General features: G+C 37.1%; 1 protein-coding gene across 2 annotated transcripts in view; it reads left to right on the top strand.

Moving 5' to 3' along the window:
* LOC131591993 (proton myo-inositol cotransporter-like) overlaps positions 1–18,540 on the top strand; it is a 148,226-nt gene that overhangs the window by 100,918 nt on the left and 28,768 nt on the right. For both annotated transcript variants that reach the window (XM_058863178.1, XM_058863176.1), the window contains exons 6-7: positions 3,442–3,562; positions 16,253–16,378. In XM_058863178.1, coding sequence (XP_058719161.1) covers positions 3,442–3,562; positions 16,253–16,378 — 247 coding nt within the window. The remainder of the gene's footprint in view (positions 1–3,441; positions 3,563–16,252; positions 16,379–18,540) is intronic.

The raw sequence follows: 18,540 nt of genomic DNA, 5'->3' as shown, positions 1-18,540 counted from the left end.
CTTGAAAGCAGGGAAAAGCAGAGCAAGCAGCCTTCCTGTGTTCAGTATGTCCTGTTATTAGGATGGTAATTCCCTGCTTGTTCCTGCCTTACGTGTTCATTTTGCTGAAATGATCTGTGACTAAAACTTATCTCTGGGTGAATGTCTGGAAGGTTCAGATGTTTTCAACAAACTCTTCCTGCTCCTCTTGAAATAGTGTTCACAAGTGTTTTGCTGCAAAGATTTAATATCTTCATATTTTGTTCTGCTGTCAAGGATCCAAATTTCTACTTAGTGCAACACAGCAGAGAGGTACACCAGCTGCCATGTTACTGGATGTGCAATTCCCAGTTTACAGCCGAGTTAATCTACACCTGAGTATTTGAAAATGTGCTTATACAGGCAGAGCAGTAACAACACAGTGACATGAGTTGTTTGGTACGCAGTTACTCAAAGCATGTTTCTCACATTTTAAAGATAAGAAGAAAAATCTCAAATTACTACTTTTAGTCTGTTCCAGTTCAGTTACAATACATCCCCTGTATGTCTTTCTGTGCCTCCAGACAGTCTGTTGACTTGTCTTTCTGTGGTGTGGATCTGTCCAGGCCCTGCACTGACTCTTCTGATCCTTGGGTGCTGCCTTTCCTTTAGTGCCTACTGAAACAGAGAATTGATTGATTGATTGATTGATTGATTGATTGACTGACTGATTATTTGGCCCAAATAATCTGTTTGGCCAGCCCCCTTGAAGAGTTTATTGCTTATCTGGACCCAGCTGTATAGTTGTGATAACCAACATGGACTTCTCATATTATCAGAGCTCTTTGCTTTTCGGCTCTGCTTAACATATTCAAAGGCTGCACATCTGAAATGTAGATATAAATGTCTCTTACAAAGCATGTTATCATGGATCAGAGGAGGATATAACAGTAGGACACAGAATTAACAGTGGAGCATAATGCATTAAAGGGTTATTTGTTAATGATATTTGGACACAAAGTAATTGCTTAGTAAAAAATACTAAAATACTTTTTTTTGTGGCTTGCTGGCCGTCTGTCTGCCGTGTCACGAGCCAAGATCTAATGCTTGCTGTGATTTTATCCTACAGTCCCTTCTTAAGGGTAATACAAATAATGACAGTCATGAAATCGTGCATCATCCCTCTGTACTAGTTAGAATTTTGTCATGCAACATTTGATTTAGGTACTGGTGGATATGAGGTGTTTTCGTTAGCAAAAGAGCTGTGTAATAGAATGATAAGTCCTAAATCTATCAATGGATTTCTTTTCCATGTTGAGTTTTCTCACAGCATAGACATATCTTACTGCTCTACTTTGGTTTACATTTCTAAGGACATTACAATTTACATGAAGTTATTACTGGCAACTTCTCTGGTCTTTGGGGGAACCAGGTATGCCCCAGTCTCCCACTGCATAAAATGAAGACAAAACTACTGCTTTTGCCTGCTGCTGCAAGGATGTGGGGCTTTGCTTTTTTAATAAAGGCTAATTGATTAGACATTTATTAGGTAAAATCGACAAGAATAATCAGTAGATAGTAATATTAATATTTTGATTAAAAGCCAATATACTGTAAATTAATTTTGTAATCTCGTGCAACTTTTCCTGCTTTCTGAAAACATTTGGCAGACATATTTTAGATTTCATTAATTATGTCTTTATCATTCTCAAAATATTAGAAATTTTTGAAAAATTGAACCTTTCAGATAGCATTATGAAAAATGATAGTAAATTTCTGAAAAAAAAACCCAAAGCCACTGTTTTAGTTCTCTGTTACAGTTACTGATTTTTCTTAGTTTCCTATCCATTTTATATCTTTCTTTATCTTATCTATAATTTCTTTATCTTTCTTCTTCTCTTTTTCTACAGTTAATTTCTTCAAAGCTGTTAGTTGGAAAACATGCAGGAATTGTGACAAGTATATTATTCATTTTATTTGTGTTTTCTTCTTTCCCTTCAGAAATGGTCTATTTGAAAGGTACTTGTGCATTGTACAGTTTGTATCTCTTTTTGTAACAGAGAGGCTCTAAAATATCTTCAGTATATTTCTTTTTCCTTTTTCCCACTGAGCTAATGATGGAGATTTATTGTTTGATTTTGTTCATCATAGCAAAATGTCCACAGAATGAAAATATATTAAACTTCCTTTTCCAAGTTTACATATTCAGTACTTTTGAGAGATTTTGGAATTGAGTGTTAATGTATTTAGTTAACTTAAAAGACAGAGCATACTTAGAATGAATATAATTAAGATTATAGACCCTGTCTAAATATACTTGCTATCTGGTTTATGGCATTTTGAAAGTACAGGACATCTAGTGCAGTATCCAGCCTGCCCTGAAAACTGGGATTATTAGTGTACCTGCCAGCCATAGCTGGAAGAGAGCCAACTGTGGAGTATTTTATGGAGGGAAGGTGCTTCCTGCTCATACAGTTTGTGGCTGAGTTGAAGGTCTTAGTTGCCTTGGTTCAGGTCAATGTGTGGTCCAACCATTCCTGCCTGTTGGCCATGGCGGCACAGGCATATTCACAGACAACATTATTACATAAATCTTAGTATTTTAGATATTATTTTTATCTCTGAGAAAGGTTTTCACATACTTGGTGTGTTTGCCAGCTAGGAAACTTTTATACAAAACATATCTCAATGTGTCATCAAGTTGCAAGAGGTAAAGTTTTATAAGTCTGAGTTGAGGCAGTTGCAGTAGTACCATGAGCAGTGAGGTTTATCAGTTTTCATTAAAATGATACAGTATATTGTGTGTCTAGCAAATGAGATAGAAAAACTATGAGTTATGTTCCAGTAATGGCCTGTTGCACAGTTTACGGCAGCTTCCTCTCATCATTTTGACCAGCTTGTGCACCTGGAATTTGTTGGGGGAAACAGAAGCAAAAAGATGGAAGGGACTTTTTCCCAGCAGATGTCATGTGTGCTCTTTGAAACAAGATATGTTGCACTTTTTGATGATGTTTTTATGAAAAGTGTAATTTCTCTAGTTTCACAAAGGGAAATAGAGTCAATGAAAAAGCTGATGCTACTTTCTGTCTCAAAGAAAAGCCTCCAGGTCTGGGTGTGGAGTGGGGAGAAGTATGTTGATTTCAAAGCCACTAATATATTTTACCTTTATGACATTATTTTCAACACCAAAAATAATACCTGTGTGTTCAAGCAGTCATCAATTCCACAGATTAAAAGAGTCTCAACCTACTAATTTAGTGTCTGGATGTGAAAACTGGTACACTTGACTTTAATATCTATCCTAATTTATGATGTGGATGTAGCAAAGGGTATTTTTCTTAGGTTCTCATCACAACTCCTTAGGGAATGCTGTATGCATAGTGATGGGGTGCCTTGCTTTCCCAAGCAGAGTTCAGTTCAATAGAGAACTATTTCATTTGCTCTGGAGAAAAGTGTCACATTGTTCTTTATCTGTATTTTTAGGTACTGCTGTAGCACTCATTATCCTAGCTTCGGGATTTTTGCTATCAGCTCAGGTGTCGCCAAGAATCACACTTAATCCACCAGATCCTTCGCATCAAAACTCTACCTGCACAAAATACAGGTGAGAATTCATGATCATTCATCCAATCTTCTTGAAGATTGTTTCCAATTAACTGAGTTTTACAACCTAGTGTGAGTAATGGGCAATTATTCACAAAGCCTAGTACAACGAACTAAACTATACAGCTAAATCTAAAATCACAACTTCCCTTTGTAGAGAAAATTAGACTTTTTGATTAAATTCTCTGACTATTCCTGTGGAATTTCTTGGATGAAATAAGATGGTTAAGTGGCAAATTCCACGTATACCTCTTCTAATACATCACACCTGCTACAAGTTACAGTGTACACAAAGTCAGGAATATTTTATAAGGAATTTATAAAAGTGCTTGCTGTTATTCATCTGCTTGTCATGTATAGCAGCTGTAAACTCTTCAAGAAGATGTGTTCCTTGCCTGTTGTTTTCCTGAGTGGGAAAAAGTAATGTTCAGATAATTGCATACCAATAAACAATTATAATAAATGTGTGGGGTTTGACCTATTTTCCAATATGCAGTCATAGTTTCAAATAGTGTTACTTCTGGGAGTTTAAGTATGTGTAATTTTCTATATTTTGTGGGGTTTATTCACATGTGAGTGCTCTTATGTTCATTTAGCTGACAGACTAGAAAATTCCCTATTCAGAGAAGAATAGTTCAGTGGCTGAAGAAATTCTTAATTATGTTCAAAATCTGCATCTTTGTAGTAGAGATAAATATCAAGAAACGAGAGGTACAGTTCTAGTTTTGTAGAAATACTGGCTAGAAATATGGTTCATGGCTTTTCTTGTGCCAGAGGTCTTAGGGAAAAGATTCTGAGGATCTGAAGATTTATAGAAAACTGGGGAGAGGATGGAAGGTATTCCTTGAGTGTAAATAGTTACAAATAACCGCAACACAGGTTACTATCAGATATAATGATTCCTGTATTGAAAATTTATATTTTTACTTCTTTTCTACTGCAGAGTCAGCTATAATTTTGCAATTTTTGAGATGGGCCTGTCTATAAAACAGCGAGTAGTCTGATTAGAAGAGGTAAAGGGGGAAGATACTCTCCTTTTGGAATCAGATTACATTAAAAGAAAAATGTGAGAAGGATTTGCCTAGTACTTCAGTTAACTCTTTGGAAAGGATGTTTGGAGAGAGGAGATGCACCCTTTGCAGAACTCATAATTTGTTATTTAATAAAGCTAGGTGTTAATGGTTAATGTAACCTGAAACCATATAAAATTTACATACAAGAAATATGGCTAGTCCCACTTAAAAAACAATGAAAAATATGCAGCAGAATTTTCGTGTTCACAGCCAGTCAGGAAGGAAATTTCCATGGCTTTCATGGTGCACGCTTCTGGGCAAAAGCAAGAAAAATTAAAGCAGATAGTTCTCATAAAGGCATGCTGTTTCATGAACTATTGGAATAATTGTAATCTGTTGTGATTTATGTTTCTGATGTGAAGTGGGCAAAAGCAGGCAAGATAAAAATTCAAAGATTCTGGAAAAGGAGAAATAAAATAATTTAAATATTTTTGTTTGGGAGTATTTTGAAATAGAAGGAGCTCTCTTTGTTGAAAGATGGAAGTAAATGGAAGAGGAAGTAATGAACAACGTATGAGAAAGCTTTAGGTGCTTCTAATTTAATCTTATGCTATACTTTAGTAGAGAGACCCAAAAGCCAGGAGAGCTGAAAATAATAAATGGATGCACTTTCCCACAAAACACAGAATTAGGTTACAGCACCCAGTACTTAGAGTGTTAGTACAAAAAAGTAGGGATTTATATGCCTAATAATAGTTTTCACACTTGTATACCTAAAACTGTATACATTTTTATGTCTCAAAACATCACCAAACTGTGAACCAGATGGAGCCAAAGGAAGAATTCCTTCAGCATCATAAATATAATTATTTCTGAAGGGTGCAGCATACAAGCATATATTATATTTGACTTGGAAAAGTGGCTGTTTAAGATCTGAGTGTGCCTGCTTTCTATGCACATTGTCAATAACCTGAATGAAATATAAAATACTGGTTTTGTCATGAGAAAGTAGATGGTTTTTTCAGCATTCCACTTGGGTTAGAACTTCAGCATAATGTGTATGGTCTTGGAAGGAAGAGGAGATGGGGACTGCAAACCAGAGAAAAGCTGAAGGCTGAGCTTTACATTGTGACTCACCTCTCTTCTTTTTGGCCTTGGAGGTATTCCCCATGGCAGTTACAAAGTTGAATAAAAAAGATTCTCAAACCTGAGGATTTGGAAGTGAAGGTCTATTATTTATAACATCAGTCTTGCATATTTTCTTTGCTACTCTAAGAATAATGGCTTTAGTGTACAGATACCTGCTGTCTAGGGCTGTAGAGTGTTGTACAGACAAATAGAATATCCAATCAGAGTAAAAGGAAGTAAATTAATGGCAATGGTCCCTTGCTCTTTAACCCATATTTTAGCTTGTTTTAGTAAAACTGCTGGTGTCTCAGATTGCTTAGCATTGTATCTTTCAAATCTTCGAGAGGTCTCAGAAAGTTTGGGAAAAGCAAAAGGCAGCAGGACTTCAGAAGATGAAGTCTGAAAGATGAACTCTGAAATAATGCCATCTCTCTATAACTGCCTTTAAGTATGTGCCTGCACAAATGCATATCGTAGTTCTCTTCCTCTTATGGGGACACAGTGCTTCTCTGAGGTGGGGTAAACTTAAAGTCTAAGCCTGTTTGCAGCTTGGGCATTTCAGAGTGTGGGGATGTTTCCTAAATATAACTTGTGTTTGTCTGTGTCAAAATGTATTTACGAGTTATGCAAATGTCAGTAGAATTTATTTTGCTGACAGAAGTTTCAGTGATACTGTGCAGAGTAAAAATTCTTTTTATGTTTGTAAATCCATTGGGTTAAAGTAAGTGTGGGTGTCCATTAAGGAACCCTTAGAGCTACTACAAACAGTCTGTTTGCTTGTTGTTCCTTCAGATCCATATTCCTCTGCACAGACTAATTCTTACTGCTAGAATAACGATGAAGATAGAAAGACTAGCAAATAAAGAGCATGGTCAGTGTCCTAATTCAAAAAAGGACATAAGGCTTGAGTACTGTGTTCTCAAAGAGCTGTGCCATGCCAATGGAGTTACAAGGTACCTGTACATAAAAACAAGATATGCTGTGCATAAAATAAACCAAATAAAGTCTTATCATATTGAAGAGGTGCACAATATTGTAGTTGAACAGCCAAAAAAATTATTCATTAATTTGTGAAAAAAAAATTGAATAGTGGAAATACCGCAAGTTCAGCAGGGCGCTCCAAACACTGATTTGTTTTGCCTCCTTACAGCTGGAAGTGGGTGTGTATCTCACTGAGAAGAGGCAGGATGAATGCTCCTCTCTGTACTGTCCATTAATCAAATTTCATTTTCACACTCAGCTCTAGAAGATTAGATATTTGCAGTGTGACCACCTGTTTTATTTGATCTTAATCTCCTCAGCAGCTGTGATTGTACTTATCATCAAGGCCACAGAAATCTCAAAGGTAGATTTAAGAATACAAAGCAACACCATTCCAAAATTTATCACCTTAGAAGTGAAAAGATTAGCTATCCATTCCTATTATTATTCTAACTACCAAAACTCTGTAAATGTTTCCATTTTTACTGGGAACTTGCCTGATTCTGGAAGGAGGTTTAGGTTGGGGCACTTTCGTTAGCTATCCTCCCACCTTTTCCCAATCTTTAAAGAATCGATGATGTGACTGTTTGGGACACTGAACCATTTCTGTAAAATGACTGTGGTCCTGCTGCCTTGTATTCTTGCTCCTTTAGTCTCCATTCGTGTGTCTCTGCACTTCTGGAAACTTGGTCTGCTCTAGAAGACATAATGCAAAGCTGTTCTGCCTAAGCAGTATTTTTCATGTGAGTTACTATATGAAAATGGTAAATATTGTGTTAAGCTTAGGTCAATATCTTAGGGAAATGATACCTGTGCACACAAAGTTTCTCGGAATCCTTCCTGAACAGATTGTCTTCAGACTGATTAAAATAATACAGGCGGTGCCAGCTGTGCTGGGCACACAAGGATTGTGTTGTTCATTTTTGCATTAGTCACCCTCACGTGGTTCATGATCCTTAGCTCATTGTGCAAATACACACCACCGAGATGAAGGCAACAATATTTAGTACTTGCACATAGCTGTTTAGTAAGATAATGGACAAGTAAGATGGACAGAAATATATCTTTTCTTTATGAGTATAGCAGAAGTATGTAATTGTGATCAGTCCTGAAAAACTCAGCAAATCTAGTGACTGAAGCTAGTTTAATTGTATTTAAAAGCCTTAGGATACATGTAGTAGGTGTATTAGATATTGTACTTTATTTTATTGAGAACTCATTGACAATCTAATTTATCAGCAAACTAGGCACTGCTATTTTTCATAATGTCACTGTATCACAGAACCAGTATTTGTTAAAATATGATTCTCATTTTCTCTTTCTAATGTCAAAGTGCCTGAGCTACTGGTAATTTCTGATAACTGAGAATTGCAATAATAAATATAGTAATGTGTTTTGGCCATTGAGGTCAGAAAATTATGAATATATAAAGAGATAAACATGTCTAAGAATGCTTTTGCCAGCTCTTATGAAGTATAGTTAAAATGCTGATAGTTTATGTTGCAGAACTGTGAAAAGACCTCAACATAGTCTTGAAATTTATTAATAATACAGTGATATATTGCTCGGTAATGATTTTCCCTGTGCTGGCATGTTGGTCCTATCAATCAAAATTTGTAATTTTATTTTAAATTATAAGGGATAGGAAGGAATATGTCCGTCCATGTAGTAAGCATCTTTAAAGTGAATGAGAAAAGACTCCTCTCATCAATTTAAACACAAAGATCTGTAAAGTAACTTAGCTCAACTATGATGTCCGAGTGCAATGCAGTTCCTGTAACCATTGTTAAGTTTTCCACATACTTTGACTCAAGCTCTGCATTCGTGAGGAAACAAGGTGTTATTCATATAGTAGTAACCCATTAACACTTCACATCAATGCTAGTACTTCTATGACTTTGCTATTTAACAAAACAGCAAAGGGAATGATTTTTTTAAATTTTCCAAATTGATGGTGTTACACTTTATGTGGTCTGCAGGTTTTTGTCACACAAGAATGATTTTAATCAAGTTTGAACGGGGCTTCTATCTGATCTGCCTGGAAGCTGGGAATATAGTATCTACATGTAGGGTCTCTTTGAAAAACTAGTTTTGAAAACAAATTATGCTGGAGAGATAGCCATTCTGTCCAAAATAAAGGCATGTGTAAGTCAGTTATTTCTCTTCTTTGTTGTCTGTGTTGCTCAGTTCCAGGAATAAATCAAGCAGCTCTGTAGTTGGAGGCTCTATAAATTCAGAAAAGAAAGATCATCGAAGACAAGAGGCAACTGATACCTATAAATAGATCAGGACACTTCTCATGTGATGTCAGAATTTCAGCACAGTCCCACAGCAGTAGTGGGATAGCCTTGATGATCTAAGGATCCTCAACATGTCTAAAGCAGAAGTAGCAAACACCAAGAGACTGAAAACAATTTCTATGAGGTTGTTTCCATTATGTTGCATAGCTGAGGAATGGGAGCCTTTGAGAAGGTTTATGGAATGTTATAAGAAAGCTAATGTATTTATATGTGGGTGGCATATCAGGAAGGGTAAAGATTTAGGGCTGGTCTGGAACTTTAGGGAGGACACCAAAGAATCATCTAAGTGGAATAGGTGGAGGAGGAGCCTGATTTGAAGATGAGAAAGGGCTGTAAAAATGTAATATAGATAAGAAAAATAAGCATCCTAGGTTTGAACACAAAACCCATCGCTCATGCTTGCCAATCCTGATCCTGGGGTAAAGAGCTAGAAACTTTTACAGTTATACTTGAACATAACTGTGATCTAGATCTGTTGGGAGTATCTGTGTGGTATAATTACAGAACTGCAATTAGCATCCAAGCACTGGGATTATAAATTACAGCTTTTCCTTATGGACACCACTAAATGTGTTACCTAACAGAGAGTTGGTAGAACTCAGCAAATAAACTTCTGTCGCTTGGTCTATTATAGTAGCAGGAAAGTGCTCTTGAAGTCCAAGTGGATTTTTCTCATTCTTTGTAAATTATTGTGTTTCCTATGTCCCAGGTACAACAGCTGGAAGTGTTACCTGCCATTAGCACATGTTTTAGCTGCTTAAAGCATCCCCTATATTCTTATCCATTTATATGTAACCTGAACTTAGTGCTTCACTTCTAGAAGCAAGACAGGAACCATCAGAAGTATAAAGAATGTTTGATTTCACGCCTGAGGTGCAGTGAAGCCTGTGCAAACAGCACAAGCCCTCAGGCACAAGCATCAGGCTGTTTTAAACATGGTCCTGCTACCAAACTGAGGTCAGTTTGTGTATGAAAATTAAGTAAGGTATTTGTCAAAAAAATCCTAAGATCCTTATTTGTATAACTGGCTGAAAGTATCAATATCCTAACATGTCAACAGAGCTAATAAGTACTCTTAATAATAAGAGTTAATTAATAAGTGCAAATACTGCAGTATTTGTCCAAAAGTCCTTGGTTCGATTTTTTTTTTTGTTGAACTCAACATCTTGGCTCTTTGGACTCATCAGTTGCCCATGTCCCTTGGTGAGTCCAGCTGAGTGGGCCTGGCCTGACCAGTGGGACTCAGCTCAGCTGCCTTGGCCATTTTCTTTTGGTCGAGGCTACAGGAAGAGACACTGTCTTGTAGACAGAATACAAGAACAGAAGCAAGGCAGGCTTGATCCCAGCTTGTTGTTCTGTAAGGAGATGGAAAGCAACTACACTGCATGCTAAGGCAGGCAGAGACTGTGTATGTAGCCAACCTTGAGAGCAAAGAGTAACCTGAAGGTAGGATGAAGGATCCACCTGGCCTAGGATCATACTTGCAGTGTGGAAAACAGCAAGCTGGAAATAGGAAAAAGTAGCAGAGTCAAAGGGAAATTCCTTCTGGCCTGCAATGATTTGCAGCTTACATTCTCTCTGGGTGGGATGTGCTAATCCTCAGTAGGTGCTGCAAGACCCTCCTGTCCCTACATTGAGCCTTTCCTGCCTGAGACAGTTTTTATTGTTCCTGCAGTTCTGGGAGAAAAACTGACTTCACGAATATGAATATTTGCATTATACTGAGCAGGAGCAGTGGGTTAAAAAAGCACACAACAGTGGAATTTACTCTGTGGACAGGACAGGACATGAGCAAAATGCATGTAATATCTCAGGTTGGAAGGGACCCATAAGGATCATCAGATCCAACTTGCATGTAGCAGATCTATCAGATTTTCCCATAAAAAGCCTTCTTCATGTACTCAGGCTAATTCTGCAGCATGTACTCAGCGTGAATGATGAATCCAAAAGGAGCGGAGTCTGTCCACAAAAAAAGTCTGTATTTGGGGATGTTTTGATACTCTGAGTGGCTGTTCTGCTATCCATGCAGTAGAATATTATGAAATCAGGCACTACGTTCTGTACAGCTACACAGTCTAGAACACATTATCAGGTTCAGATTGCATTTCTGTAGCTGGACAATAGGAACATATTGATACATTTTGTAATTGCATTACAGAATATGGAAAGCAAAGTTGAAAGTCCTTGAAAATGTGGCAATGAAAATTGTTGAATTTTTTTCAATTGAGGTTCGGCTTGAAGAAGTCAAAATAGTGTGAGAAAAAGAGAAATGGTGCTTGCAGAGCAAAGGCATAGGCCTTTCAGTGCTACATCACAACAAAAAGGGGCAAGGCAAAACTTGCAGCTCAGATTACAAGACTGCTGAGAATTGTAGGAGAGTCATTACTTACAAGGTCATTTTGCAAATTTCAAGTGCAAAATGTAATGATGAAACAAACATAAGTATAGAGTATTCTAAGAAAGGGGGGGTTATGAACCTTACATCAGCACCTGGAGAGCCACTTTGGTAGGTCAGAGATTTTACTCAATATTTTTAGAGATTGCATTAGAGTGTAGTAAACTGCACTGCTAGGAGGAAAGAAAACAGTGATTTTGGTATCAAGAAAGATACAGCTAGTCAATTGGTAATTCATCCATACAGAGTAGGATCTCTGTGAGAGAGGATGGCATCGTGGCCTTTGTGATTAACCTCCAGCCTCAGAAACAGTTATTGGGCAGACTGATCCAGAGCAGAGAGTTCTGAAAGTTGCTGCTCCTCAGGCTGGCAAGAAATTGCTATCAAAGGACCTCAAAATTGGTGCTGCCAGTCTTTCTAGATATCAGTTATTCCTGTGTGGTTGGATGAAGGGGACATGTGTTGAGTGTGTTGTCAGAATCAGTGAGGAATCACAGGGTTGGGGATATCTACTCTGCTAACAGACAGCTCCTCCATGCTGTGATGTTTAAACAGGAATCCAGAAATCCCATTCCATGGCAGTTCCCCATAAACTGAGAGGCCAGGCTACTTTGTTCTGCTGAGTTCCTGCCACTGATCTGCAAAGAAGCTGGGCATTTTTAGACTTCTGGAACCTGAGAGCCCTGGTTGTTGTTATTCTGTCTCATAGTCTGAAGTATCCGAAGTCTAGGCACTTTTCGTCTCGTTGGGTTGCCTAGGAGCCCAGCTGGCAAGCAGGGAGTGAAACAGGCTCATTGTAAAACCTTTCTGCTGTAATGCTGCCTGGTTTCATCAAAATCAAATAATCTCTCTCAGGTATTTCAATCTTGAATTGTCAGTCTTACAGACAACCATCCTGCCTGGGAATTTTGAACTGGCTTTTCACAGATGAGCTTGTTTTCAAGACACTAGCTCATAAACTTAGAATAAATATCTCATGATAATTAGAGGAAGCATATCTCCTGTTTTATAATTGGATGCAAATTTCCTTTCCTACCTAGACATCCGAGAGTGTTTTTATCTAGAGCTTTCAGGGCCGTAACTGATCTCTGGTGTAGATTTGAAGAATTACCAATATTTTTAAAGATTGATCCTCTGACATGTATTTCAAAATATATATATTGATAGGACTGATAAGGTACTTCTGAGGACAGGACTGAGCTCTGTAGGAGATAGTTTCATGTCAGCAGGTATTAAATTCTGCATTTCCTTTCCTGGTATATTCTATATACTATATTATTTATATCACTAGGAGCATGTATGTCAGAATATGTGCTCAATTTCAAATTGTTTAAATAATTTAGCAAATAATAATGGGGCCAGAGGGAAGAAGAGCATAAACCTGAAACTACTATATATTTTATTTCTAGAGTAAGCAGCCTCAGCACATAGTGTCTTTGATTGTTTTTTAACTATTCTTTGAAAAGAAAAGCTTCCTTGGTTATTTCATGCTGCATCTTCTGTTATAATTAGACTTAGTAATTGATAGAGGTTTCTGTATTGTGTTATGAAACAATTGTAATGTATATATGCTAAGGGTTTGGAGGAAAAAACATCGGTCATCATCCTGGAAAAAGCGATGTCCATGTACCTCATCAAAGACAACATAAAATTTTATATCAGTGATAAAACAGGACACAGAAGAATGCTAAATGTTCTGAATAGCAGCTGCCTACTGTTAGTCTGCTAGGAGTTAGGTTTGAAATGGCTTTAGGTCTTGTGTGTTTGATTTCTGTGTTTCTTCTGGCATAAATTAGTCTTGTCTCTAAAATCTGAAGTCTGAGTCTGATTGTATGAACTCACTATATAGGTAATGACAGGAAATCCTAACCCAAATCTAAAGGGTTTATAAAGAGCTGTTATTTAACTGTTCAATCTGAAAGACAAATTTCAGAAAAGACATGGAAAATAATAATTTTATGTTATTTAAATTTTTTTGAGTAACTCTGTATAACCTCTGACATTTGGGAAGACATGAAATCCAGCAGCTTTTATTATGTTGAATGCCAACAGGAAGACCAGTTGGATTTGATGGTGTTAAAGGTCCTTTCCAACCTAATTTTTTCTACAATCTCCAATAAAGCCAGAGGATCAGCTGAACTAGCAGCCATGTAGACAGACACTGGAATCAATACTCAAATCTCTCTTTTTTTTTTTTTCTGGCTGGGAGGGAGGAATAAATAAGATATCTTGTGCTTCCCACTTGACCTGTTACTGATACCCAGCACTACATGAGGTTACATGGAGTTACCCAGCAGGATGGAACAGAGAGTGCAAATTCAGCTTTGCTGTTCATCTCTGCATTGATTCTTGTGAGGACACTGAGGGAAACCAGGAGGTGTCCAGTGCGTGTCCTGTCCTCTGCTGGCAGCACCATAAAGATGACACTAATCACTGTGTCTTTTTAGAAATTCATGTTGTTTACAGACACTTTGATAACATCATTTCAGTGGAAAATGTTCAATAGTTTGAAAATCGTATGTCACAATCCTGTTTGATATCATGAGATTCTTTTCAATATAAGAAATATCATTATTTTATACTATTTTTGTATCATTATTCCATAGTTGAATGCATTTGTGATTTATAAAAATGTTTTCATTCCCTTACAGTCTTCTGTTCCTGTAAACTCTTTTGGTTATTGCCATTGATGTGCTAATATCAATGTAACAAAATGCAACTAAATCTCATGCAACTACTGTTATAGTGGCATTGTTCTTTTCTTTTAAAGCTGCTAATTGTAGATTTACAATTTTCTCATTTATTTTTGCAAGAGAAGAAATGATTACTACAGATAGATGAAATGATTGACTTTTATCTGAAAGTTTTGCTTCATCTCCATTGTAAAAATATTTTCTGCGGTCCTCATCTCAATCAAGAGCAGATTTAATGCAGCTTTCCTAACTAAAAAACCACAAACTGTTTAGACTGGAATGTGACCAATCAGTTAAGCAGAGGAAGATGTGTTTAAAATAGATTTGTATTCTAAATGTGGACAACACAGAAATTCTGCAGTAATTCAATAATTTAGAAAGAACACAATAGCAAAGAGCACATTTCTCTGAAACTTGGGAGAAGTAGGAAAATCCAAATGAATACATTTTCTTAACACAATACAAGCTCTTTTTTTTCAGCCATCTGCCATGTAAGTTGACCATATAATTATTTTAGAAGCATTATAATACAAAGTGTTTGAATAACTAGATTTTAAGCATTACTTTCAGATTTTTTATATCCATATAATCTGCTTTACTGTTTTAGTTTCTTGAGACTTTGTAATTACAGCTACTTTTAATTTTCTCATAATGATTAAGTAGTTTAGGCAGTATATTCTTTAATTCACAAAGTCCTTGTTGTGATAAAGATACATAATCAGAAAAGATAATTTTCTTGATTTTGTTGTTACAGGAGTGTATGTTAAAGCTGCTTTGGACACCTTAATTATATGTTTCCAGATATTGCATTTCAAGGTTGAATTTAATTTTCAAATTTCCAGACTTACTTTATGTTTTACAGTTGCTAATGATTTTAATTTTTGCCACCTAAAGTTATCCCTTAGATGTATCAGGGGCTTTACTGGTGAAAATGTGTGTCTGAATCTAAAACGGCTTCCAGGCAAGATAAATGCCTGTGTAGTTTAATCACAGGAGCAATGAGTGAGTGTTTGCAAGGCTTTGTGCCAGCAGCTTTCAAGTCACTTGCCCTTCGTGGGGAACTTTGGAATGCCATTGTAGCTCACATACTTACATCCCCATCAGTCAGATTTCAGAGACAGATTTTAGACTGACTCCTCAGTGAAGTATCTGTAGAGCCCTTGGTGTCTCGGCTGGTAGTAGAGTCAGTGGGGATGTGGTCAGTGCAGCCAGTGGTATCTAGAGAGCAGTTTTGCTGTCTAGTCACCTGAACAACTAACAGAATGGCACTGAGGGAACTGCCTGAATGTTAGCACCTTGTGCTTATTGAGACTCCCAAGGAATCAGAGACATCCGTACAGAGCTGGCAAGTGTGATGCACTTGTACTGGAAATAATCTGCAAGAGCACTGCACGCTGCAGTGACAGGTGAGGGGCAGATGGGGTATTTTTGGGTACTAGATGCCTGTATGTGAATTGCCTCCATTAACATAATGACTACTTCTATCAAATTTCGAGGAAATTCAGGTGCCGAGTTTGCTCATGGAAACACGTGGTATTATGATCTTTGGCTGACTCACATCCATTGATGCCCAAATTCTAGTTTAATTATTAGGTATGATGTATGATAGGACAAGGGGGAATGACTTCAAACTGAAATAGTGTTTAGAGTAAGTATTAGGAAGAAACCCTTTAATTGTTAGGGTATCACTGAAGCAGTTGCCCAGAGAACTTTTGGATGAGCCATCTCTGGAACTGTTCAAGGCCAGGTTAGATCAGGCTCTGAGCAACCTGGTCTAGTGGGAAGTGTCCCTGCCCATGGCAGGAGACTAATAGGAACTAGATGATCTTTAAGGTCCCTTTCATCTCAAACCATTCTATGATTCTGTTATGATTCTTTTTCTTCATCTCCAATCTGTGTCTTTTCAATTAAAATTTATTCTATGAATGAATTCTCCTGCAACCAGATCAGTTATCAGGGTAGATGCAACCAGATCATCTACGGGGTAGATGCAGGTAGACTACCAAAATATGTTGCATAAGAGGGTGAAAGCAATATGTGATACTTTATAGAGAACTTGTCTTGTCTCCAACACTGACAACTCAACTATGTGCATTCCAAGACTTATTAGGAGATGCTGTTGGTTTTGATATCCACAAATGAATGAAGTGTTGCTTAAGTATTTATTTTTTTCTCTTTCAGTTATTGCAATGGATGTATGTTAGATCCAGACTGTGGTCTCTGCTACAAATTGAGTAACTCAAGTGTTGTTGAGTCCTCATGCATTCCTGTTGATAAAGATTCTACAATGAAAGCAGCTTGGGGCAGGTATGTCGCTTGTCAATATTTTTTAACCTTGTGCTCTACAGAGAATGTATTTTATGATATTGAGAACAATTTTGCTTTTACAAAAAGTGTTAAATTCTTGAGATGTTCATGAAGAAGAAAATAACTTGGCATTGTCAAAAATGAGTAATTACTTCTTAACAGTAAACCAAAGCCTTGACCCTGATGTGTGCAGCCCTTTCGGTGTACTCTGTCACTTAGGAAGCATGGCAAAAGTACACTAGAAATGAGGAAAATTACCTTTCCTTAATGTTTTTCATTCATTTGAAGTGGCATATTCCCTAGTTATATACTTAAAGCCCTCTGAATTAATTTTCTTTTTAAATGCATTAATTAAACCACACCTTTAATACTGGCCTACCAAAGAAACAATTATCTCAGCTGAATAAACTAAAATTAGCAAAATCTGAAAAGTTCAAGTTGTCAAAAGCATGGGGTTTGGCCCCAGATTTCTGTGGTTCTCTGCCTGAAAGAGGTGTCATGCCATATGCTGCACTTGAGTGTAAAAATGTCTGTATTCATAGGTGCAACTGCAAAATATATCAAACCTCTTTCTTAAGCAACACAAAATTTTCTGTGAAGTCACAGCAACCTTCAAGTTTTCTGAAGTTCTAACTATTCCAAAGGAATAGCTTTGTGAGTTAGAACATTGTCTTGTAGAGGCTTTATGAATACTTTAGTAATGATTAGGGCTTGGATCAGGGTTTAGAATGGTTCAGAGCCACAAGGGAATTATGTAATTACTTCTGATAAAACCACCTCAACATAATTCATCTCAGCCACCCACACACCAGGGACATACTTTGGGAATAGGCAAAGGTTTGTGTGGTGGTTCGGGCCTTTTTTTTTTTAACTTTCATAGATATTTCTCAGAATTTAAACCCAACTGTCTTAATGGCACTGAGTCATATTGGACAGAGGTTGAAAAGTATGAAAATATCTACTAATTGTAGAATCATTAATTTAAAATTACTCTAAAATTGCCCTCATTTTGATTTCTGTACCATTAGGCCTAGTAATTATTTCCAGGTGCAAAAAAGAGAATCTTATATTTTTTGTAATCCTAATTTTAAAGCACTGTGATCATTTTGGGGCTATTACAGTTAATAAATAACTGTGAAAACCACAAAATCTCATCTGACCTGCTTGTTCTGTGACTAACTTCAATGTCACACTATGGAAAATACCTTGCATGTTGTCTGATACCCTGATGTGATCTGCAGCATGTGGACTCTCATATTTGTGAGGTAACAGATGTCTCTTTATATTCCAAGTCAACATCCATTTCCTATATGCTGTAGTTTTAAGTAACTTATCTGCAATTAGCAGACTCACACTGGAACGCAGAAAGACGTACATGCAAACAAAAAGTTTTTAGGAATAGTTGATAGATAAACTTTATTTCATTAGCCAGTGGTATTGTTTAGTGTGATAAATGCAGGCATAAGAAATTTTTTCATATTCATGATTCAGTCTCACATACATTCTTTGCTGTATAGACTGTTGGAGTAAATTAGATAGGGAAGAAGAAATATTTCCATATCATATTGCAAAATGCAGTCTTTCCATGAACAAGAATTCCTGGCATGAAGACCCTGCTTAAAATCCTTCAAGAGGAAATGAAACAATTTATTGTATGTTACATTGGTAGCCACTGTTGTGAAAGTCCTCCCTTAAGCTGGAAAACAAATAAAATACCCACATTTCTTTTTCTAAATATTCATCACTGCTTCTAGTGTTTATTTCATTAACTTCTGTCTTGCTTCCACCTGGTCTGTGTAATCAGGCAGTTTTCAAAAAGCTGATCCTTCAAGCTGTGAAATGTCAGGTGGTGCCTTCTGTGCCTTCCAAGCCCTGTGGAAGAGGGAAGCATTTTGCCTTCTTTTCCTTCTGCTCCTCCTCCTCACAGATACATGTATTTCTGCTTACTTGCCCGGGGGAATCCCCATAGATTTTTGTTTCCAAGGGCTCACATTCACATACCGTCCCCCAGTTCTGTTTGCTCAAATCCTGAGTCTGCCTTACAGCAAAATCAGTCGCACAAAGCCAGAGGATTTCCTTGCCGAGGGAAGATCGCTGCAGGGAAAACAGCGTAGTTACATCCCCAGCTGTGTCTCAGAGCGGCCAGAGGCATCTTTATCTCC

This window comes from Poecile atricapillus, chromosome W (assembly GCF_030490865.1).
Source record: "Poecile atricapillus isolate bPoeAtr1 chromosome W, bPoeAtr1.hap1, whole genome shotgun sequence".
Lineage (NCBI taxonomy): Eukaryota > Metazoa > Chordata > Aves > Passeriformes > Paridae > Poecile > Poecile atricapillus.
This window is presented reverse-complemented; position numbering and strand designations above follow the sequence as displayed.